Source organism: Saccopteryx bilineata, chromosome 6 (genome assembly GCF_036850765.1).
Source record: "Saccopteryx bilineata isolate mSacBil1 chromosome 6, mSacBil1_pri_phased_curated, whole genome shotgun sequence".
Lineage (NCBI taxonomy): Eukaryota > Metazoa > Chordata > Mammalia > Chiroptera > Emballonuridae > Saccopteryx > Saccopteryx bilineata.
Genome location: NC_089495.1, coordinates 29639045 through 29662482, shown reverse-complemented (window position 1 = coordinate 29662482; position 23438 = coordinate 29639045). Strand labels below are relative to the sequence as shown.

The 23438-nt window shown below is 43.2% G+C and overlaps 1 protein-coding gene and 1 non-coding gene across 9 annotated transcripts in view; both read right to left on the bottom strand.

Annotated features, from left to right (window-relative positions):
* The window catches only part of ASH2L (ASH2 like, histone lysine methyltransferase complex subunit), a 32794-nt gene extending 25783 nt beyond the window's left edge, over positions 1 to 7011 (bottom strand). For 4 of the 8 annotated variants that reach the window (XM_066235556.1, XM_066235560.1, XM_066235561.1 and 1 more), the window contains exons 1-5: positions 6820 to 7011; positions 6105 to 6171; positions 5838 to 5989; positions 702 to 790; positions 342 to 436 (exon numbers count right to left, since the gene is read on the bottom strand). In XM_066235556.1, the coding sequence (XP_066091653.1) occupies positions 342 to 436; positions 702 to 790; positions 5838 to 5989; positions 6105 to 6171; positions 6820 to 7004 (588 nt within the window). In that variant the 5' untranslated portion in view covers positions 7005 to 7011. The other 4 variants (XM_066235557.1, XM_066235559.1, XM_066235563.1 and 1 more) reach the window with 3 other exon arrangements.
* A 7317-nt stretch (positions 7012 to 14328) lies between these two features.
* TRNASTOP-UCA (transfer RNA opal suppressor (anticodon UCA)) lies at positions 14329 to 14415 on the bottom strand. The gene has a single exon. It is a non-coding gene; the product is annotated as a tRNA-Sec (tRNA).
* Positions 14416 to 23438: the final 9023 nt, after the last annotated feature.

Here is a 23438-nt window from a genome sequence, read left to right as displayed (position 1 = left end):
TCCCATGACAAAAATCTATGATGGAATCTATAAAAAACAGCTCAGCAAGGCTGAAAGGGTTCACCTGGAGCTCTGATTATTAACTGTCGGCTAGACAGTTATTTGCTTCTATAAAGCCAACTAAAACTTTAAGGATTCATCCTACTAATAGCTAAGATCAGTGACATAATGTACACACACTAGGAAGTTAGAAAATTGCATGTAATAAGAACAACGTAACCACTGAATCTAATAATATATTCATAAATATTGGAGGGAAAGTACTTATTGTTAAAGAGTATTTGTAGGCGTTCCACCTGATTCTTTGGTATAACTGTAATAACATTAATTGCAATTTCTACCTTATCTTTGGAGAACATTGTTTTTGGATGCTCATCTTGTGTTCGGGACTGCCACGTTAGGTTGGCCAAAGCACTAAGGCACATTTCCTTCAAGTCTATCAGAAACAACAAGAAAAAGTTATCTAGATTTTCTTACCAAAAGAATATTCAACTATATGGTCTACAAATTAACAATTATAGCACCAAAAAGTAATCAACTGATCTGAAATGGACAATAGCTATTATTCAGAGCTAAACTCCAATGCATCTTTTACTAGCTACCAGGCAAGGGTTCCCTGATTCTGCAAGCCCAAATCCTTTTTCCTTCCTAGTAACCAGAAGACAATTCTTTTGCAGTAATTCTGAGTATTTCTGTCTTACTTGCTTGCTTCCGGAGGAAATAGGTATTCCCACTATGATGGCACACATTGCAGTGAAAACTGTAGTTGGTCATGAAAGGTAGACAGGATCTGTAGAACAGTCAAATTGTAAAAACATTAGTGAACTTTGGAACACACACTTCTTTATGAGAAGTAAAACAATAGTGAAAATTATACAGTAATGTTAATATATTAATATAACTTTAAAACTTAAAACGGTCACCAGAATCAAAACATGGCTATTGTTTTTACAAATAGCAAAATTATTTTGTCACAATTTTTTTTTTTTTTTATTTTTGCTGGGCCATTCTGTTTATTGGTGTCTCACCAAGATAGGCAAGCCACAAGAAAAGCCAAGGGAAAGCAGAAAAGCAAGAGATCAGGGAGGCCTCTGCAATGGTGACAGCAGGAACCGAGAGATGTCACAAATATTTAATAAGATATTATCTAGCATAGTGGATAATTCAGCATTTGGAATGTTCCCATTGGCACCTTTTCTGAGCTAGATCATTATATACTGCTCACAAAAATTAGGGAATATTTCAAAATGGATATGAAGCCATAAAATATCCCCTAATTTTTGTGAGCAGTATAGTTTGAGTATCCAAAAAGAGTATGCCAGATGAGCTGTGGAAGAAGACAAAGTAGTCTCTTTAAATATATTTATATTTACGCCCTGGCCGGATAGCTCAGTTGGGTAGAGCATCGGGCTGAAGCTCAGAGGTTGCCGGTTTGATCCCCGGTCAGGGCACCTACAGGGACAGATTGATGTTCCTGTCTGTCTCTCTTTCTCTCCCTTCCTCTCTGGCTAAAATCAATCAATAAATTAAAAAATAAATAAGTAAATAAATTTATATTTAAATATTTGTCATTTTAGTTATCTTTAAATATCTCTTTATAGTGCCATATTATATTGTTGGAAAGAGTGGAGAGAATGTATGAAAACATTATTTAAAAATGTAAATAATTATTCAAGAAGACGACAAAGAAATCACAAAACATTACTTGTCCCATTACCAAATGAATCCTACAGATGGTAATTAGTCTGTAAGAATTTAAAGGACCTAAGTAGTATCTCTGAATTTAAGAGTTAGGAAAATTTTTTCCAAGATTTAAGTTATAAACTAGATTTAGAAGGATGAGTCATTTTTCTTTTCTATAGGTGAACTATGTGTAGAGACGAGAAAGTAACAAACTAAATGGCAGAGAGGCACACTGGTATTAAGTTTGTCCAGGAGAGAGGATTTGGTAAAAAAATAAAGCTTGAAATGTAGAAAGTATGAGGCCTTCAGGTGGGTAATGGATAGTTGTTGAAGGGGAATGACATGGTTCAAATAAGTTTAATAACAGCATGGGTCTGAAGGGAAGAACAGATCAGAAAAGCCAAATATATATAAAAAGCTTTTGTATATAAAAACAGTCCCAACAGAAGGTAAAAAAAGGCTTCACCAAGAGTGATATTAATACAAATGAAAACGGCAAGCAAATGTAGAAAAGGAGAAAACCGGTAACGCGTGGTGGCTGAGAGAATGAATGGGGATTGGGAGGTGCTCCGGAAGTGGAGTTCTCCCCACGTAAGACAGCTTGTATCACAGAGGAATCTCTGGGAGAGGGGAATTCAGGGGCAAGATAAAACCTGTCTGTCTGCAGACAGAGGAGAAGCCAGCAGAAGGAGAGAGACTGCCTATGGCAGGGCCTGAGAAACTGATGCGGTAGAGAAGGAAAGCATGGTGGCGGCGGCACTGAGAGATCAGACAGGGAGAACGCAGTCTCGAAACAAAAAGTAACAGAAAAATGAAAGATTGGTTTAAGTTGGAAGAGAAAAAATCAAAATAAAGACAGGTTTATCTTGGACTCTGCTGAAACTAGCTTAAGGCATCCTCCAAAAGAAGGTTCCCAAGTGTGTGCCCATGGCTACCAGTCAAGGAATTAAGAAACATTTTTATGAAAGTTAAGACTGAGTTTCCTGCTTGGCCAAATAGCTCAGTTAGTTCGAGTATCATCCAGATACGTCAAGCTTGCTGGTTGGATCCCTGGTCAGGGCACATACAAGGATCAACCAATTGTCTGACCGGTGGTGGCACAGCGGACAGAGCATCGACCTGGGACGCTGAGGTCCAGGTTCGAAACCCTGAGGTCACTGGCTTGAGCACTGGCTCATTCAGCTTGAGCACAGGGTCCCCAGCTTGAGTGTGGGATCATCAATATGATCCCATGGTCACTGACTTGAAGCCCAAGGTTGCTGGCTTGAAGCCCAAGGTTGCTGGCTTGACTAGAGCTCCCCCACCCCACATCCCTGCCATCAAGGCCCATATGAGAAGCAATCAATGAACGACCCAAGTGGTACAACTACGAGTTGATACTTCTCATCTTTCTCCCTCTAAAAACCCCCCCAAAAATCCACAAACCAATGAATGCATAAATAGAACAACAAATCAACGTTCTTCTTTCTCTCCCCTACCTCTCTCTCTCTGAAATCATTTTTTTTTTTTAAAGATTTTATTTATTCATTTTAGAGATGAGAGAGAGAGGAGAGAGAGAGACAGAGAGAGAGAAGGGGGCAGGAGCTGGAAGCATCAACTCCCATATGTGCCTTGACCAGGCAAGCCCAGGGTTTTGAACTGGCAACCTTAGCATTTCCAGGTAGACGCTTTATCCACTGCGCCACCACAGGTCAGGCTGAAATCAATTTAAAAATTAAAATATTAAATAAATAGGCCCTGGCCGGTTGGCTCAGCGGTAGAGCGTCGGCCTGGCGTGAGGGGGACCCGGGTTCGATTTCCGGCCAGGGCACACAGGAGAAGCGCCCATTTGCTTCTCCCCCCCTCCCCCCCCTTCCTCTCTGTCTCTCTCCTCCCCTCCGGCAGCCAAGGCTCCATTGGAGCAAGGATGGCCCAGGCGCTGGGGATGGCTCCTTGGCCTCTGCCCCAGGCGCTAGCGTGGCTCTGGTTGTGGCAGAGCAACGCCCTGGAGGGGCAGAGCCTCGCCCCTGGTGGGCGTGCCGGGTGGATCCCATCGGGCGCATGCGGGAGTCTGTCTGACTGTCTCTCCCTGTTTCCAGTTTCAGAAATACAAAAAAAAAAAAAAAGGAAAAAAAATATTAAATAAATAAAAAAGACTGTGTCCCTTTACTTCTCTCTAGAATCCCTTCCGTTAAACAGCCTGTTGTGATAAACTCACAGAAGGCAAAGACTTTTTCAGAGGTAGGTAGGTAGCGTTATTTAATTCAAAAATAATGCAGTTATTGAATTCAAACACAATCAGATATTTAGGGCAACAGCCTTTTTCACATCCTGCTAGTTCACTTCCTCTTCTCAGGCGTATAAGATAAGCTGTCCCATTTTATTGGGTTTTAGGTGTAACTTTTCAAGTTCAGGTACAAACTTGTCCCTGCCAAAACTCTGAACTGTGGTTTGACTCTTCCCTGGATTGCTCCAAGTTACCTCTCCCAGTAAATTTCCTTTCAAAGGTCCTGTCTATTTAAATCAATCTTCGTTGGCCAAACTGGACAGATTTTAGGTCTTTTCTAAGTGACATTTACTTGCTAGTTTATTATCCCTATTGATCTTCCTACCAAGATCAATTTTTCCTAATCCTTTAGTTATTTTTTCTTTCGTAAACATCCTATCCTAAATCACCAGTCAGATGTTAATTGGAATATTAGCATTTCTAAAACCCACTTTCACTTTTTAACTAGTAAGCATTCTACAAATTACAAATGAGGGTATTCTTCACAATCCCACCCAAAGAAATTAATTTAATAATGCAGACTTATTGCTATTATTTTTTTAGAGAGAAAGAGAGAGAGAGAGAGAGAGAGAAAGAAATGGAGGAGGAGCGGGAAGCATCAACTAGTAGTAGTTGCTTCTCATATGTGTCTTGGTGGGGCAAGCCCAGGGTTTTGAACCAGTGACCTCAGCATTCCAGATCGACGCCTTATCCACCACTGCGCCACCACAGGTCAGGCTCATTTAAAAATTTTAAAAACCAGTTTTAAAGAGAGAGAAAGGCAAAGTAAAAAAGAAACATTGATTTTTTTAAAAAAAATTAAATTTAATGGGGTGACAATGATCAGTAAGAGTACAGAGGCTTCAGGTGACCATCTCTACAGCATTTGAGGAAACACTGACTTGTCCCACTTATTTATGCATTCATTGGTTGATTCTTGTACATATCCTGACTGAGAATTGAAACTGTAACCTTGGTATTTCTGGATGACACTGTAAACAATTGGGCTACCTGGCCAGGGCCAATGAAGTCTTATTTTGATAAAGTCTTATCTAAATTTACTTGTATAATATGGACCATAAGCAACATCATTGAAAGCCAACAGTACAATTACTACCATAGGCAATGAGTTAGTAATTGTCATTTGCTAGCTGTTGATAAGGAAAAAAGCCTTTCATTCTTAACCAATCATAAAATGATTTTAATCCACTATAAGAGGTAAAAGATTAGAAATAGGTTTTGCTGAGGAAAGAACTCAGGACACCTAAAGGGAATGAGTTAAAAGCAAAAGCTAAAAGGATGGCCCAGGCATGGAGAGTTATCTTAAATTTCTGATACCAGGCTTTGTCCACCACATACACCAACCCTTTCCCCCAATCCCACAACACACAATCCAAAATTTAAAGACACTGTCTCAAATCTGTTTATATCAGCGGTTCTCAACCTGTGGGTCGCGACCCCGGGGGGGTTGCCTAAAGCCATCGGAAAATACATAATGCATATCAGGTATTTACATTCCAAATCATAACTGTAGCAAAATTACAGTTATAAAGTAGCCACCAAAATTATTTTTTGGTTTAGGGTCACCGCAACATGGCAACATGAGGAACTGTATTGCGGGGTCACGGCATTAGAAAGTTTGAGAACCACTAGTTTATATAATACTTTGTAACTGAACAGTTTTTGTCTCAACAGGGTTGTAAGCTCAAAAGCAGGGATACTATTTATCATCATACCTATTAGGGCTGTACTCTCAGGAGGCAGAAAACATGCTCAGGAGATTAAAACAACTCCTGATTCAAATTTCATTACTAGAGATACAGGAAGAACTACATATTTGTCTACAAACTATTCACCTTGAACATGTTGAGATCTATTTTACAGAGTGATTTTTACAAAAAATACTCACGAGGTATCTATGCCAAAGGTGTCTGCTGTGAACCATTTTGTACATATCCCACACTGCAGCTCAACTTCTCCCAACTGTCGGCCATTCTCTTCATCCACAGAGCCTGCTTGAGTATCCATCACCTCGGAAGTGTCCCCAGCACCTTCCTGTGTCCAGAAAGCAATTAGAAAACCATGTTAGTTTACCTGATTGTATTTCTGACTCGCTTAAAAACTTAAAAAACCAAAACCTATTCTGCCTTGCAAACATCCAAATAGAAATACTTACTAGTGTATCTTTTCCATTAGAGGACTCTGTCTCCAAACCACCACTTACATCAACAGAGTTTGCATCCCTGTAAGATAATGAAAGCACTCAAGTAAAAATTTTCAAGAGTAACAAACCTCAGAACACCTATTCCCAAAGATGATGATCAAAGTATTGCTCAACTTCACACTCAGCTTTTTCAGCTAAACCCATTCTCAGGCTCGATGCCCAGGGTCAGGAAGATTGTGGCTCGGGCAGACATAGGCCCATGGGGCATAGGGAAGCCTATTTGGACCTTACAGACAAATCTGCACGGGATGGAATTGATTTTCTGGGAGAGGATCGCAGACGTGCAGCTCTCACACTGTTGCAGAGGGTCTGCCACTTCTTTCAGCCTGGCAATGCAAAGGTGGTTTCTTCTCTGGGGCATTTGAAGGGTTCCTGCTAGAAGACTGCGCTTTCAGCCCCCCAGCCGAGGTGCAGACACCCGAGACAGGACAAGAAACTTGGCTCTTACAGACCTTAAAAGGTGCAGAAAGGGGCGTAGTCTAGGTTACAGTTCAGAGGGGACGGGCCAAGCGGAGGGCGGGACTACGGTCCCGGAGGGGGCAGGGCGAGCCGTTGGCGCAGGACCTAAGTTCGGAAGGGGCGGGCAGCAGGGTTCCCGGGAGCCGCGGGATTCCAAGAGGGGCGGGCCTCCCTTCCCGTGTCCTCCTGTGGTTGCAGGACGTTTTACCCGCTTTCGGCCTCTCCGGAACCGGGCTCCGCTGCTGGAGCAGCAGATGTCCCTTCCCCGGCTGGAGCGGCTGCTGCCGGTACTACCGGCTTCGTCTCCCCTTCCTCCGTTGGTGTTGCATTTGCAGCCGCCGCTGGGCCAGGTGCTGCACCTACTCCAGTAGGTGCAGTTCCCGCCGCCGCCATCACTGCCGCCTCCTACACTTCTCGCGAGAATACTCTTATCCGTCTCGTGCGAGTTGCTGATTGGCTCTGTAGCCTTCAAATAGTAAAGGCCCTTGGTGGGCCCATTGCCTGCTTGACTGGGGCGTACTCCCGGCCCACTTTTAGGTCCCGCGGGCAGGCAGAAGTGGGCGGGGCGTCGGGTACTGAAAAAAGCTCTTAGAGTGGGATTTCCGCTAGCGCTTACTTCATTCCAGCGGAGGACGCTGTGTGTTTTTGTGACGGACACTGGAGTCACCGCGCGGATGAGGCGGTCAGAGAGCTCTGGCTGCGTGCTTGAACGCTGTGGTGTGCATTGCAAACGTTCTTCACCTTTAAATGTGGGAAGCGTCTTCTAGAAAGACGAGCACTGCCCGCCCCGCCCCAGAAGTAGTTTAATTTTTGTACTGCCCTAATGATCTGCCACTTTGCGCACGGTTCCAAGTGGCCGCTATGGGTGGGAGCCTACCAAGTCCGAATCTAGAGCCTCAGCTACGAGGCGAGGCAAGGGCCGGGGAGGGGATGTGGATGGCGTATCCGGGGGTGGGGGGTGAGTAGGGTGCAAGAAACATTGTAGTCGAGAAGCTGCAAGCCGCTTAATACTGTAAGGGGGGAAATGAAGCCGGAAAGTTAGGGAGTCAGGTGCAGGGGGCCTTAAGAGTTGAGAGGAACTTGGTCTGTAGAGGAAGGAACAGGTGTGGACTGCAGGTAAGAACTAGGAATCAGCGTCAAAGTTGATAGGTGAGGTCATTGGAGTGGAATCCTGCAGAGCCATGGTCTTCAAACTGGAGAATACAAACCCCTATAAGTATTCGGGCCAGGAAAGTTTCCAAGAAATCAGTGTTGACCACCTAATTCCTAAAAAGTTGCCCAAGAATGCGCCTCTGTCCCACTTTAAAAAATGTGGGTGTGGAGGACTACTCCTTTCTAATCCTGCATCGAATCATACTATCATGTATCACCCCAGCGTGTACAAACTTCTGGGACACCAGCCACACAAACAATGGGAAAAGTGGAGATATTTTGATTTCCCATTGATTCTCAGCTAACTTGTTTTCAACAAAACTGAAGGAGGACCTAACTGAATTACCAGCTGCTAGATTGTTAAAAAAAAACTGTTGGTGCCCTGGCTGGACAGCTCGGTTGGTTAGTGTGGTCCCCAGATGCAAAGGTTGCAGGTTTGATCCCTGGGCACTGCCTATACGGGAACAGATAGATATTTCTGTCTTCCTCTCCCACTATCCCCCTTCCATTCACTCTAAAAGCAGTAAATAAATTTTAAAAAAATAAGCAAATTCTGTTTCATTAGAGTTGAATCTCCAATAACATTTTAATTTTTATGTTTAATTATCCAAATTTATAATATATTTATTTGATCAATTGTATACTCAGTAATGCGAACAAGAAGAAGTATTTTAACATTGAAGCCTTATGGATGCAGGAAACTTTAAAAAAAAAATTTAAGTTGTTTTATTTATTTAATTCATTTTAGAGTGGGGGACGAGAGAGAGAGAAGGGGGAAAGGAGCAGGAAACATCAACTCCCATATGTGCCTTGACCAGGCAAGCTCAGGATTTCGAACCGGCAACCTCAGTGTTCCAGGTCAATGCTTTATCCACTGCGCCACCACAGGTCAGGCAGGATTTTTTTTTTTTTTACAGAGATAGTGAGAGGGATAGAAAGGGACAGACAGACAGAAACGGAGAGATGAGAAGCATCAATCATTAGTTTTTCGTTGCGCATTGCAACACTTTAGTTGTTCATTGATTGCTTTTTCTTATGTGCCTTGACCATGGGGCTACAGCGTGGGGCTACAGCAGACCGAATAACCCCTTGCTCGAGCCAGCGACCTTAGGTCCAAGCTGGTGAGCTTTTGCTCTAACCAGATGAGCCTGCGCTCAAGTTAGCAACCTCAGGGTCTCGAACCCTGGGCCCTCCGCATCCCAGTTCAATGCTCTATCCACTGTGCCACTGCCTGGTCAGGCAGGAATTTTTTTTTAATTTCAACTTTTATACATTTCTTTATTGCAAAGGAATATTATATACTTTCTAGTATAGAAAAGATATATACACATATGTGTTGCCTATATATTGTATAGATATGTATATAACATTTTATCTTAGGGAAGGAGAATGGAATTCTGATTTTAAAGAGAAAATGAGATGATGTACAATTTTCAACTATTCATGTATTTTTTGAGTAGATGATGGCAGGTATCAAATCACTAGTTTTATTTTAGTTTAGTTTTATTAAAAAATGCTAATGTTTATACTCTGCCTGAAATCCTCTGCAGCTAATTTACAATAATAAACAATGCACTGACATGTGGTGGCGCAGTGGATAAAGCGTCGACCTGGAAATGCTGAGGTCGCCAGTTCAAAACCCTGGGCTTGCCTGACCTGTGGTGGCGCAGTGGATAAAGCGTCGACCTGGAAATGCTGAGGTCGCCGGTTCGAAACCCTGGGCTTGCCTGGTCAAGGCACATATGGGAGTTGATGCTTCCAGCTCCTCCCCCCTGTCTCTCTCTCCTCTCTGTCTCTCTCTCTCTCCTCTCTAAAATGAATAAATAAAAATAAAAAATAAACAGTGCAAACAAAATTTTGGTAACCACTAATTTAGAAGAATGTCTTTTAAATATTTTGATGACAACTTACATAAAAATACATATTGTAGTGTGACTCAGTGTGCACATTATATTATTTACAATTGAAATTTAATTTCTTTTAATCTTTTCATGAAAAGATTCATGAAACAATTTGCACTTTGTATTACATCTTTTTATTTTAATGCCAGTAGTGACAGTACATTGATTTTTTTTTTATAGAGACAGAGAGAGAGTCAGAGAGAGGGATAGATAGGGACAGACAGACAGGAACGGAGAGAGATGAGAAGCATCAATCATCAGTTTTTCGTTGGGAAACCTTAGTTCAGTGGTTCCCCAACCCCCGGGCCGCGGACCGGTACTGGTCTGTGGGCCATTTGGTACCAGTTCGCAGAGAAAGAATAAATAACTTACATTATTTTTGTTTTATTTATATTTAAGTCTGGACAATGTTTTATTTTTAAAAAATGACCAACAAAGACAACCCAAAACCAGCAGAAGAAAGGAAATAATAAAAATCAGAGCAGGAATAAATGAAATAGAGAACAGAAAAACTATAGAGAAAATTAATAAAACAAGGAGCTGGTTCTTTGAAAAGATCAACAAAATTGACAAACCGTTGGCAAGACTTACCAAGGAAAAAAGAGAAAGAACTCATATAAACAAAATCCAAAATGAAAGAGGAGAAATCACCACGGACACCGTAGATATACAAAGAATTATTGTAGAATACTATGAAAAACTATATGCCACTAAATTCAACAACCTAGAAGAAATGGATAAATTCCTAGAACAATACAACCTTCCTAGACTGAGTCAAGAAGAAGCAGAAAGCTTAAACAGACCTATCAGTAGAGAAGAAATAGAAAAAACCATTAAAAACCTCCCCAAAAATAAAAGTCCAGGCCCTGACGGCTATACCAGCGAATTTTACCAAACATTCAAAGAAGACTTGGTTCCTATTCTACTCAAAGTCTTCCAAAAAATTGAAGAAGAAGCAATACTTCCAAACACATTTTATGAGGCCAACATAACCCTCATACCAAAACCAGGCAAGGATGGCACAAAAAAAGAAAACTACAGACCAATATCTCTAATGAATACAGATGCTAAAATACTAAACAAAATACTAGCAAATCGAATACAACAACATATTAAAAAAATAATACATCATGATCAAGTGGGATTCATCCCAGAATCTCAAGGATGGTTCAACATACGTAAAACGGTTAACGTAATACACCATATCAACAAAACAAAGAACAAAAACCACATGATCTTATCAATAGATGCAGAAAAGGCTTTCGATAAAATACAACACAATTTTATGTTTAAGACTCTCAACAAAATGGGTATAGAAGGAAAATATCTCAACATGATAAAGGCCATATATGATAAACCATCAGCTAACATCATATTAAATGGCACTAAACTGAAGGCTTTCCCCCCTTAAATCAGGAACAAGACAGGGTTGTTCACTCTCTCCTCTCTTATTTAATGTGGTACTAGAGGTTCTAGCCAGAGCAATCAGACAAAACAAAGAAATAAAAGGCATCCATATCGGAAAAGAAGAAGTAAAGGTATCACTTTTTGCAGATGATATGATCCTATACATTGAAAACCCCAAAGAATCCACAAAAAGACTACTAGAAACAATAAGCCAATACAGTCAGGTCGTAGGATACAAAATTAACATACAGAAGTCAATAGCCTTTCTATATGCCAATAATGAAACAATTGAGAACGAACTCAAAAGAATAATCCCCTTCACGATTGCAACAAAAAAAAATAAAATACTTAGGAATAAACATAACAAAGAATGTAAAGGACTTATATAATGAAAACTATAAACCATTGTTAAGGGAAATCAAAAAAGATATAATGAGATGGAAGAATATACCTTGTTCTTGGCTAGGAAGAATAAATATAATCAAGATGGCTATATTACCCAAAGCAATATACAAATTTAATGCAATTCCCATCAAACTTCCAATGACGTTTTTTAAAGAAATAGAGCAAAAAATCATCAGATTTATATGGAACTATAAAAAATCCCAAATAGCCAAAGCAATCCTAAAGAAAAAGAATGAAGCTGGGGGCATTACAATACCTGACTTCAAACTCTATTATAGGGCCACGACAATCAAAACAGCATGGTATTGGCAGAAAAATAGACAATCAGACCAATGGAACAGAATAGAAAGTCCAGAAATAAAACCACATATATATAGTCAAATAATTTTTGATAAAGGGGCCAACAACACACAATGGAGAAAAGAAAGCCTCTTCAATAAATGGTGCTGGGAAAACTGGAAAGCCACATGCAAAAGAATGAAACTGGACTACAGTTTGTTCCCCTTTACTAAAATTAACTCAAAATGGATCAAAGATCTAAACATAAGACCTGAAACAATTAAGTACATAGAAGAAGAAACAGGTACTCAACTCATGGACCTGGGTTTTAAAGAGCATTTTATGAATTTGATTCCACAGGCAAGAGAAGTGAAGGCAAAAATTAATGAATGGGACTACATCAGACTAAGAAGTTTTTGCTCAGCAAGAGAAACTGATAACAAAATAAATAGAAAGCCAACTAAATGGGAAATGATATTTTCAAACAACAGCTCAGATAAGGGCCTAATATCCAAAATATACAAAGAACTCATAAAACTCAACAACAAACAAACAAACAATCCAATAAAAAAAATGGGAAGAGGATATGAACAGACACTTCTCCCAGGAAGAAATACAAATGGCCAACAGATATATGAAAAGATGCTCATCTTCTTTAGCTATTAGAGAAATGCAAATCAAAACGGCAATGAGATACCACCTCACACCTGTTCGATTAGCTATTATTAGCAAGACAGGTAATAGCAAATGTTGGAGAGGCTGTGGAGAAAAAGGAACCCTCATACACTGTTGGTGGGAATGTAAAGTAGTACAACCATTATGGAAGAAAGTATGGTGGTTCCTCAAAAAACTGAAAATAGAACTACCTTATGACCCAGCAATCCCTCTACTGGGTATATACCCCCAAAACTCAGAAACATTGATATGTAAAGACACATGCAGCTCCATGTTTATTGCAGCATTGTTCACAGTGGCCAGGACATGGAAACAACCAAAAAGCCCATCAATAGATGACTGGATAAAGAAGATGTGGCACATATACACTATGGAATACTACTCAGCCATAAGAAATGATGACATCGGATCATTTACAGCAAAATGGTAGGATCTTGATAACATGATACGAAGCGAAATAAGTAAATCAGAAAAAACCAGGAACTGTATTATTCCATACGTAGGTGGGACATAAAAGTGAAACTAAGAGACATTGATAAGAGTGTGGTGGTTACGGGGGGGGGGGGGAAGGAAGAAGGAAAGGGGGAGGGGGAGGGGCACAAAGAAAACAAGATAGAAGGTGACAGAGGACAATCTGACTTTGGGTGGTGGGTATGCAACATAATTGAACGACAAGATAACCTGGACTTGTTATCTTTGAATATATGTATCCTGATTTATTGATGTCACCCCATTAAAAAAATAAAATTATTAAAAAAAAAATGACCAGATTCCCTCTGTTACATCCGTCTAAGACTCACTCTTGATGCTTGTCTAGGTCACGTGATACATTTATTCGTCCCACCCTAAAGGCCGGTCAGTGAAAATATTTTCTGACATTAAACTGGTCCGTGGCCAAAAAAGGTTGGGGACCACTGCCTTAGTTGTTCATTGATTGCTTTCTCATATGTGCCTTGACCGTGGGCCTTCAGCAGACCGAGTAACCCCTTGCTCAAGCCAGCGACCTTGGGTCCAAACTGGTGAGCTTTGTTCAAACCAGATGAGCCCACGCTCAAGCTGGCGACCTTGGAGTCTCAAACCTGGGTCCTCCACATCCCAGTCCGACACTCTATCCACTGCACCACTGCCTGGTCAGGCAACAGTACACTAATTTGATGACCTCTTCAATTTGGGAAACAATGATGTAGCATTATTTTCAAAGGGCAGTGGTCTGGTGACTGAACCCTGGGGCATCACCTGCATTTTAAATAAAGCATGAACGACTTCAGTAGTAGAGTGAAGGGGTCAGAATTCACTTTGCAATGGATTGAGGAGTGGAGGGTAGAAGTAGAACTAAATTTTATAGACACATCTTTCCAGTTTTTATTTATTTTATTAAATTTATTGGGGTGACATTGGTTAATAAGATCATACAGGTTTCAAGTGTACTTTTTTTTTTTTTTTATATTTCTGAAGCTGGAAACAGGGAGAGACAGTCAGACAGACTCCCGCATGCGCCCGACCGGGATCCACCCGGCACGCCCACCATGGGGCGACGCTCTGCCCACCAGGGGGCGATGCTCTGCCCATCCTGGGCGTCGCCATGTTGCGACCAGAGCCACTCTAGCGCCTGGGGCGGAGGCCACAGAGCCATCCCCAGCGCCCGGGCCATATTTGCTCCAATGGAGCCTTGGCTGCGGGAGGGGAAGAGAGAGACAGAGAGGAAGGTGCGGCAGAGGGGTGGAGAAACAAATGGGCGCTTCTCCTGTGTGCCCTGGCCGGGAATCGAACCCGGGTCCTCTGCACGCTAGGCCGACGCTCTACCGCTGAGCCAACCGGCCAGGGCCTCAAGTGTACATTTATATGATACATGATTCAGTGGTGGGATTAAAATAATTTTATTTATTTATTTATTTTTGCGCCCGAAAGGAGGAAGTGAACCACTCTGTCGCTAGACAGTTACAGGTTTGAAGCCTGCACCCCAGACCACTGAGAATCATCTGGGCGGATTAAAATAATTTAACAGCTGCTTCTCTGCCCTGATGACCATTATAAGTATAAAAAAAGATATACAGAAAGGTAGTTTAGTATTTCATGCATTTAATACTTAAACAAGAACAATAAAAGAGGTACAGCCTGACCAGGCGGTGGCGCAGTGGATAGAGCGTCGGACTGGGATGCAGAGGACCCAGGTTCGAGACCCCGAGGTCGCCAGCTTGAGCGCAGGCTCATGTGGTTTGAGCAAAAGCTCACCAGCTAGACTCAAGGTCGCTAGCTCGAGCAAGGGGTTACTCGCTCTGCTGAAGGCCTGCGGTCAAGGCACATGTGAGAAAGCAATCAATGAACAACTAAGGTGTTGCAACGCGCAATGAAAAACTAATGATTGATGCTTCTCAAATCTCTCCGTTCCTGTCTGTCTGTCCCTGTCTATCCCTCTCTCTGACTCACTGTCTCTGTAAAAAATAAATAAATAAAATTTAAAAAAAAGAGGTACACAAAACTAGATTATAAGAGTTTTAAAATATTAATGAAAAAATATTAAATAATACCTAACAAAAAAAAAACAATAAAATTGCTATTTAAGATATTTTCATATTGCTTCTTGATGGGCATCCTCACTTGCAATTTTTTTCACCTATGGACAGAAAGGACATTACTGTGGGCGCTTAGAATATGCTGTTGCACAGAGAAATGTTTAAAAGGAGTAAGGAAATGGCCCCGGCCGGTTGGCTCAGTGGTAGAGCATTGGCCTGGCATGCAGGAGTCCTAGGTTTGATTCCCGACCAGGGCACACAGGAGAAGCACCCTCCCTCTCTGTCTCTCTCTTCCCCTCCTGCAGCCAAGGCTCCATTGGAGCAAAGTTGACCCGGGCGCTGAGGATGGCTCTGTGGCCTCTGCCTCAGGCACTAGAATGGCTCTGGTTGCGGCAGAGTGACGGCCCAGATGGGCAGAGCATCGCCCCCTGGTGGGCATGCCGGGTGGATCCCGGTCAGGTGTATGCAGGAATCTGTCTGACTGCCTCCCTGTTTCCAACTTCAGAAAAATACAAAAAAAGGGGGGGGGTAAGGAATGTAAATTTGTGATTTATACATTGGGCAGCTGCCCAGACGCCCACCTTAGAAAGAACCCTGATTACAAGTGCTATTTTAACAACCGATTTGCCAAACTCAACAAAAAATTAGGTATCAGTTCTGCCAAAGTGGTGCAAACCAGCTGTATCCCACCACTGACGTGATCTGTACATTGCATTATGTGCTCACCACCCAAAATCAAACCATCTGTTGTCATATATGTGGTCCCCTTTACCCTTTACTACCCTTTTCTATAAAGAAAAAACCTGAGTCAATGTAGCAAAATGCTGGTGTTTGTGAGTGTGTTTTTGTTGCATGATTCTCTGCACTGTTTTGGTGTGTTTGAAATAGTCCCTAAGCAAATGTTTGGCTCTGAAGGAACGAGAACAATTGGATAGTAACTGGAAGGCAATGAAGGGTTAGGGAATAGGCTGATGAAACAGTTTTATTCATCAGTAGGGATTGAGAGCTTGAAAATATAGGAAAGCCTGATCAGTGGTGGTGCAGTGGATAGAGTGTCAACCTGGGATGCTGAGGTCCCAAGCTCAGAATCCCGAGGTCACTGGCTTGAGTGCAGACTCATCTGGCTTGAGCTCAGGCTTACCAGCTTGAGTGTGGGGTCACCAGCTTGAGTCCATGCTTGGTCACTGGCTTGAGCCTAAAGGTTGCTGGCTTGAGCAAGGGGTCACTGGCTTGACTGGAGCCCCCGGGTCAAGGCATGTATGAATAGCAATTAATGAACTACTAAAGTGGCACAACTATGAGTTGATGCTTCTCATTTCTTTCCCTTTCTGTCTGTTTTTCTGTCTCTCTCTTGGGAAGAAGAAAGACTGACGAAGGAAGGAAGGAAGGAAGGAAGGAAGGAAGGAAGGAAGGAAGGAAGGAAGGAAGGAAGGAAAAAGAAAGAAAGAAAGAAAGAAAGAAAGAAAAGGAGGGAGGGAGGGAGGGAAGGAAGGAAGGAAAAAGAAAGAAAGAAAGAAAGAAAGAAAAGGAGGGAGGGAGGGAAGGAAGGAAGGAAGGAAGGAAGGAAGGAAGGAAGGAAAGAGAAAGAAAGAAAGGAAGGAAGGAAGAAGAGGGAAGGAAGGAGGGAAGGAAGGAAGGGAGGAAGGGAGGGAGAAAGGAAAGAAAGAAGAAAGAATATAAGAGAGATGATGGTTGATAAAGAAGGGGGCTGAGTCAACTTGCAGAGATAGAAAAGTTAGACTTGATGTCAAGAAGGGAATCTATTGATCTCCTGAGACCAGAGGGAAGGAGGAAGGAATAAAGATGTCATTTGTAACTATTGTCAACATAAGCAACGTTTAAACGTGTAGAGAATTTTTTTGAGTTTATTTGAGCCAGACTGATAATTGCAGGAAAGCAAAATCTCCACAGATTGAGAAAATGCACCAGAGAATGGCAGTTTTACACCTTATTTTATGCATTACAATCAAAGGAGGAGGCGTAGGGGTACAGGAAATTCATTGGTGGTAGATGAGGGAGGTGGGAGAAAGCAAAGTGGGGAAATCTCTGGGATTGGATAAAAAGTAAAAAGAATAGACACAGACTTCTTTTACATTTGTGGGTACAGGATAGTTAGAAGTTAAAAACACAATAGCAATAACAATGAGAAGTTTCGTGGTCTCTGCTCTGGTACAGTGAGGGGTCTGGAGAAAAGGAAATTACCTGACGTTACAAAGGTAGGTTATCGCTGATGAAAAAAGACAACAGGCTCAGTTAGATACAGATTGACGTTTGTCAGAGAAGATACCAACCTAGGACATGACTACCCGCCGCGACGCACTTTCAGTGAGGAAGTTTTCATTTCAGACCATCCTATGTGGTTACTTTAGGTCTCCGAGTTTACGAGGCAGACTGGATACAGCAGCCAGCTGGAGGGAACTCATTGCCTTGCTGTGGCGAAAATACAGAGCCCATTCTCCTCTCTCAAATACAGTATTCAGATGCTCACAGTTGTCATTCTTGAGTGCTGGGTTTATAAAGACAGCTTCTTATTCTTCTCTCTCTAGTTTCCAAATGTTCAACAGTGCACGTGTTGCTCAAATCAGAATAAGGGCTTTACAAAAGTGTTCTTTCTTCTCCTTCTCCTTCTCCTTCTCCTTCTTCTTCTTCTTCTTCTTTGAATGTTTATAGGAGTTTATTTGAACCAAACTGATGACATATGTTAGAATGCGAGATCTCAAATGCTCCATCAATGTTCTCAGTTCTACTGCCTCTCGAGCCCTGCTTGTGTAGTTTTATCTCCTCGTGAGGATTACCAGACCTGAATCTTCGTGTTTCAGGATTTCCCACTCCAGTCCGCCCTGGCTGATCCTTCGACACCTCCGCCTCACCTCATCTGTCCTTAGGGAGCTACAAAAGGAAGGTTCTGACTGAACCACAGACTTCAATATAGTTACTCATTCAGATATTTACATTTTCATAATGTAGGTCCAAAGCCAGGGCCCTTTGCAACTCACGTTACACTGGGTCCAAATACCCATCTGGTCACATACACTCAATGTAGCACCTGTGTCAGTGCTACACACGGCAGGCCAGCTGTCTGACAGGTCAGGATCTCCTTTAGGCTGATAATGTCCTGTTTGTGATGGCCCATTCTCAACCCTGCAGGAACAGGAAGGAAGCTGTCAAATCTGCCCTAAGAAAGAAAGAACTGGAGTCTCCAGGAGGGAGAGAGGAGGCAGTAGCTGATAGTTCTAAATAGAACATCCTGTCAACAGAGGAACTCAAGGTTGAGTGGCATTTTCAACTGTATCCTGACTACTGCCAAGAATACTCGTGCTAATTTACTCCTTCGCGGTTTGAGATCTCCCGAAACTAGGGCTGAATAGGTAGAGGTGGTGGACCAGAGGGCACACACATTACAAAGTGCCCACAGAAAAAAGTCTCTGCCTCTGGGCAGTGCAAAAGAGCTGATCTGGTTTAGATACCATCTACAGAGGAAAGGACGGCTAAAGTCATGCTATTCTTTCCCCAGACCAGACCGGCAGCCCTAGCATACCTGGTCAGCGAGTTGAGTAAGGAAGAGTGTGGCCAAGTCCATCAGGCTCACAGAGTATTTGGGTGTCAATGCTCTCGTCTAGGAACTCAGAGCTTTCCAGTGTACTGTAAATGTCCTTGTCTCAGTTAAGAGGCTCAGCTCAGGAGCTAGGAAGTACAGCTGTGGATGGTCTTGGTGGTCCCTGAAGGTTCTGACGCCGAAACTATCCAGGAACTGGGGATTACCTGAGTGACTCACTTATAGCCATAATAATGATGTAAATCTGAACTTATCCTATAAAGGCTAAGGGAGGAGTTTTTAACAATCGAGTCCTGACTGTGCTTTCAGAAGGCAGTCTTGCTTCTCCCGTGACAGGGTGGAGTGCCTAGGAAAAGGTTTATATGTGACTTGATGGTGGAAGCTTGAGTTGAGGAGAGCCCTAAAAGGATAAACTTTGATGCTAGGTGGAGTGCCTTGGTGGTTAGAACCACCTGGTTACTGCTGGCGAGTGGAGGGTTGAGGGTCAGAGGGCAGTATGGCTGTACGCATGGCTGTTTGGCTGGAGGAAGGAGGCAGGGTTCTAACTTGCTTGTCCCAAAGGAGGGAGCAGCACAGGAGTGTTCTCTACCCAGTTTCTGCCTGCAGAACACCTCTGGTCACCTTACCTGGAAAACGCTCTCAGTATTCTTCTCAGAGGATGAGAGTCCAGCGTCATAATCTTAAGCTAATGTGGAGAAGTGCACTCTGGTCTAGAATGCATGTGGCACCTTCACTTTCCTTCACCTAAACAAATGGAATGGAGTAACTTTCTGAGATGTACGCGTCTTCCCTTACTTTAATGAACACTTCCAGCAGGAGGCAGCACTATGTTGAGTATTGTAACGGAAAACTAAATAAAATTCCTCTTGAGAATTCAAGAATAAGGAACAAAAGAGGGCTCAAAGGGCTTCCTTTAAAACCAACTTCCCTGTCCTATGGCCTCTAAACAGTTGGGGGAAGGAGAGATTCCTCTCCACTTTGGCAATGTGCCCCCCCCCCCCCAGCAGGATACATTCAAATCACATTAAAAAAAACCCTGATCTTTAGGGGTCATACTTTTCCCTGATTAACCAACATTTTTTTTACCTTCTCATGATCATTTAATCTGCTGCATTTGAGGCGGTTTGTTCAAGTTATTTCCAGAACCTGGGGTGTCTGCTGCCTGTCACTGGCGTGTTGGCTCTTCCATGCAGGATTAATTGTCCCCACCCACAACAAGGAGAAAATGTCCTCTGCTCAGAGGGGACAGGCAGGGTTAGCCATGCTAAATTCTGAACCTTATTTTGAGGAGGCCAGGTTTCTGATTTCAGCAATGAAAGCTGCATGCACAAAACATGAATCACACACGGCTTCAGTTCCTAAAGGTATGTTACATCAGCTTCTGGAAGGCTTAGTTTTGTCCACTGCTCTCCCTAGTGCTTAAAACACTGCCTGCACATAGTAAGCACTCATTAAATAGCCCTTCCATAAGTGAGAAAATGCTATCAACCTTCTTGCACTCCTTTATCCTCCCACCCCCACTAAGTCTAAGCAACCTACTGAACATCTGAATAACCTCTAGTTCTTTCCTTCTAATTTAGCATAACCCCAACCTGTTACTGCCTTGTTCTAATAGATCCAACCAACATTCTAGTTGCCTGCAACGCAGAATCCAAACGGCCCATTAACCAGTGTTACCCCAATAAATTAAATTTAAAAAAAATGGCCCAGACCTCAGTTCCAACCAATGCAGTATATAGAGAATGGGCTTTGGTGCTGGATAGAAGCTGGAATTCTAATTTTAACATGTACTAGCCATGGACTTGTATAAAATGGGAAAACACTTACTTTTAAGTGATAGGGCCTATAAATAAGATTATAATATAGCTCCGGAATACAGAAGGCATTCATTCAACTAATATTTTGTTTGTTTTGTTTCAATAATCTAATCCTATACTACCTAAATTTACCTTGTACTACCCGCCAACCCACTTCAGCGTCATATATCCCTACACAGTCTGTATCTGTTCCAGACACCGCGCCTTTGCTCAGTTTCTCCTGTAGCCTCCATATCCTTTTCACTCTTCAACTGCTCCTCTGTTGATGACCTGTTACACCCTCACTTTTCTTATTCACACTTAATTATGCCTCCTGGGGTTATTTTTTTCTTAGGTGTTTCTCTTGAAATTCTCTATATTGCCTTAAGATCTAACATCATGTTGGGCATGGATAAGAGGCTTGGCAAAGCCTTGTGGAATCAGAATGAGGTTGGATGTAGCTGGAGAAGACCACTGGCTGGTCTATGAATGAACCCAGCTCTTCCTGAAGTACTGTTTTTAGACCTTGGGATTTCCTGGTTGGCCATGCGTTCTTGGACTTTCCTTAAGTTATTTCAACAATGATGAATGTCATACATAAAGGTGCCAGTAAAAAGATGGCCTCCAGCCATAGCTCACCTGGCTACCTGGGAGTTGGAGGGATGCCCACAGCTGTGCCAACAGCAGCATGGAGGTGGAAAATCACTGGAAGTTCAGGTCCCTATATGCCACTCATGCGCACTGGGTATGTTCCCGTTTGTTTTTGGCCTTCTCGCTGTTTGCTCTGTGCAGCTCCTAAACTGGCATTTCTTTCTGATCTCTCTTCTGAGTCACCCAGACCAAAAATCTCCACACTTCTCCTCCTTCCCCCTCACCAAGTGCTGTCGAGCCTTCTTTCCCAATGTAGCCTTTTCCCACGGACTTGGTTCAGCCTCTTCATGCATGTATGGAAAACCTGAGTGTTGACATTCCTCCAGCTATAACTGCTCTCCTGACCCCTGTATGGCAGGCCATTCATAACCAGGAAGGCACTCCCCAAATTAAAATCCTGCTCATCCTATCAAGTCCTTCTTCCTCTGTGAAGGGTTCTGATTCCCTTAACTCATGGCAGCCACCACGCATTGGACAATCGCATATTGTCTTGTGACTTTTCTGGCTGCCCTTTTATTACTATTCATAGAAGCTCTTATCTCCAGATCAAGTTGTCTCCACCTTGGGGACACACATCATAGCTTAAAACATCTCTGTACTTCCTGGTTCACAGCACATGGCTCTGTCCCACAGTTGCCACTGGGTTTCCCAGCTGCAAAAACAGCGCTTTTGGTGAGCAGGCCGAACTGTGATAGTTTCCCAGAGCATCTCTACCAAAGCCTAAAGATGCCCTATACTGGGTTGTTACATTGGACCACGGGAGACTGAGCTGAGATGTTAACTTCCTCAGGAACAAGGAGTGTCATAGATCTCTGCTCTTCCACAGCATCTGGCCAGAATGATGTTCAATACCTGGACTTCCTGCAGGACACTTTTGTTCAGTGGGAAAGGTGCACAACTTGTGAACAACTGTCTTATCATCAGAGAAGCTGGTATTTCCCCGTCTCTTGGACCCTGAAATATAGAGCCTAGAAGAGGAATGGGTCTGATCATGTAGACTTGTGAGCAAGGCCTCTGTTTGGATGTCAGGGTGGGAGAGAGTAAGATGCTTTCAATGGAAAGCCAAGGGTTTGAAAAGGTTGATCTGATCTCTCGTTTGGGCCCTGGCCGGTTGGCTCAGCGGTAGAGTGTTGGCCTGGCGTGCGGGGGACCCGGATTCGATTCCCAGCCAGGGCACACAGGAGAAGCGCCCGTTTGCTTCTCCACCACCCCCCCCTCCTTCCTCTCTGTCTCTCTCTTCCCCTCCCGCAGCCAAGGCTCCATTGGAGCAAAGATGGCCCGGGCGCTGGGGATGGCTCCTTGGCCTCTGCCCCAGGCGCTAGAGTGGCTCTGGTCGAGGCAGAGCGACGCCCCAGAGGGGCAGAGCATCGCCCCTTGGTGGGCTGAGCGTCGCCCCTGGTGGGCGTGCCGGGTGGATCCCGGTCGGGCGCATGCGGGAGTCTGTCTGTCTCTCCCCGTTTCCAGCTTCAGAAAAAAAAAAAAAAAAGATAATCTCTTGTTTGATCCTAGTTGTTGTCTTTGCTTTGGTGGTGGTCCCTCCAGTGTCTCGCTTTTGTTTTATACAAAAACGGTATGCTGTGGCCCTGGCCAGTTAGCTCAGTATATTGAGAATGTCATCCTGAAACAACAAGTTTGTGGGTTTCAATCCTGGCCAGGGCCCACACAGGAAGCAACCAAAAAAATGCATGACTGAGTGTAACACTAAATACTTCCCTTCCCTTTCCCCTCCCCTCCCTCTCTCTGAAGGATCAGTAAAGGTTAAGCCCTGGCCAGATAGCTCTGGAGTGCTGTCCGGGAGCACGGATGTTGCCAGTTCAATTTCTCAGTCTGGGTACATACAGGAGCAGCTTGATGTTCCTTTCTCTCTCTCCCGGTTTTTCTTAAAAAAAAGGTGGGGGGGTTTACTGTGTCTGAGATCAACATGGCACTGTGGCCAGGTCCTTCTATATATCCTCAGGCACATGAGTCCCAGCTGCCTTCACAGGAGTGGGGGCGGGGGGCTCCAAATCAGCTACAGAAAAGACCAGGCCAGACCAGGGAGTTGGCCACCGCAGCCTGCTGCTCCCCAAACAGCAGATTGAAGATGAGCCCAGAGCTTGTAACTTCACATCAGTCACTGCCTCTTGCTCAAAGGCCATCTATCCCCCAGCATATCCCGTGATGACAAATACAGGACTTCCCAGCCAAAGCCCAGTTCGATCCCAGTGCCATCTCTCACGTTAGTGAGCAGTTTTAACTCTGAGCTGTAAGATGATAACACTTGCTTCCTTCAATAATGGGATTCAGTAGGGGTCTTCCCTGCGTGCTTGGCAACCGAGGTCCTTTTTGGGTCACTTATTACTGATTGATTTTAGGGAGAAACATTGATGTTTCTATATGTGCCCTGACCAAACCAGCAACATCAGCACGTTGGGACAACACTCAGTCTAACAGAACTATTTGCCAGGGCTTTTTTTTTTTTTGGCCATTTATAAAGGCCATCTCCAACCACA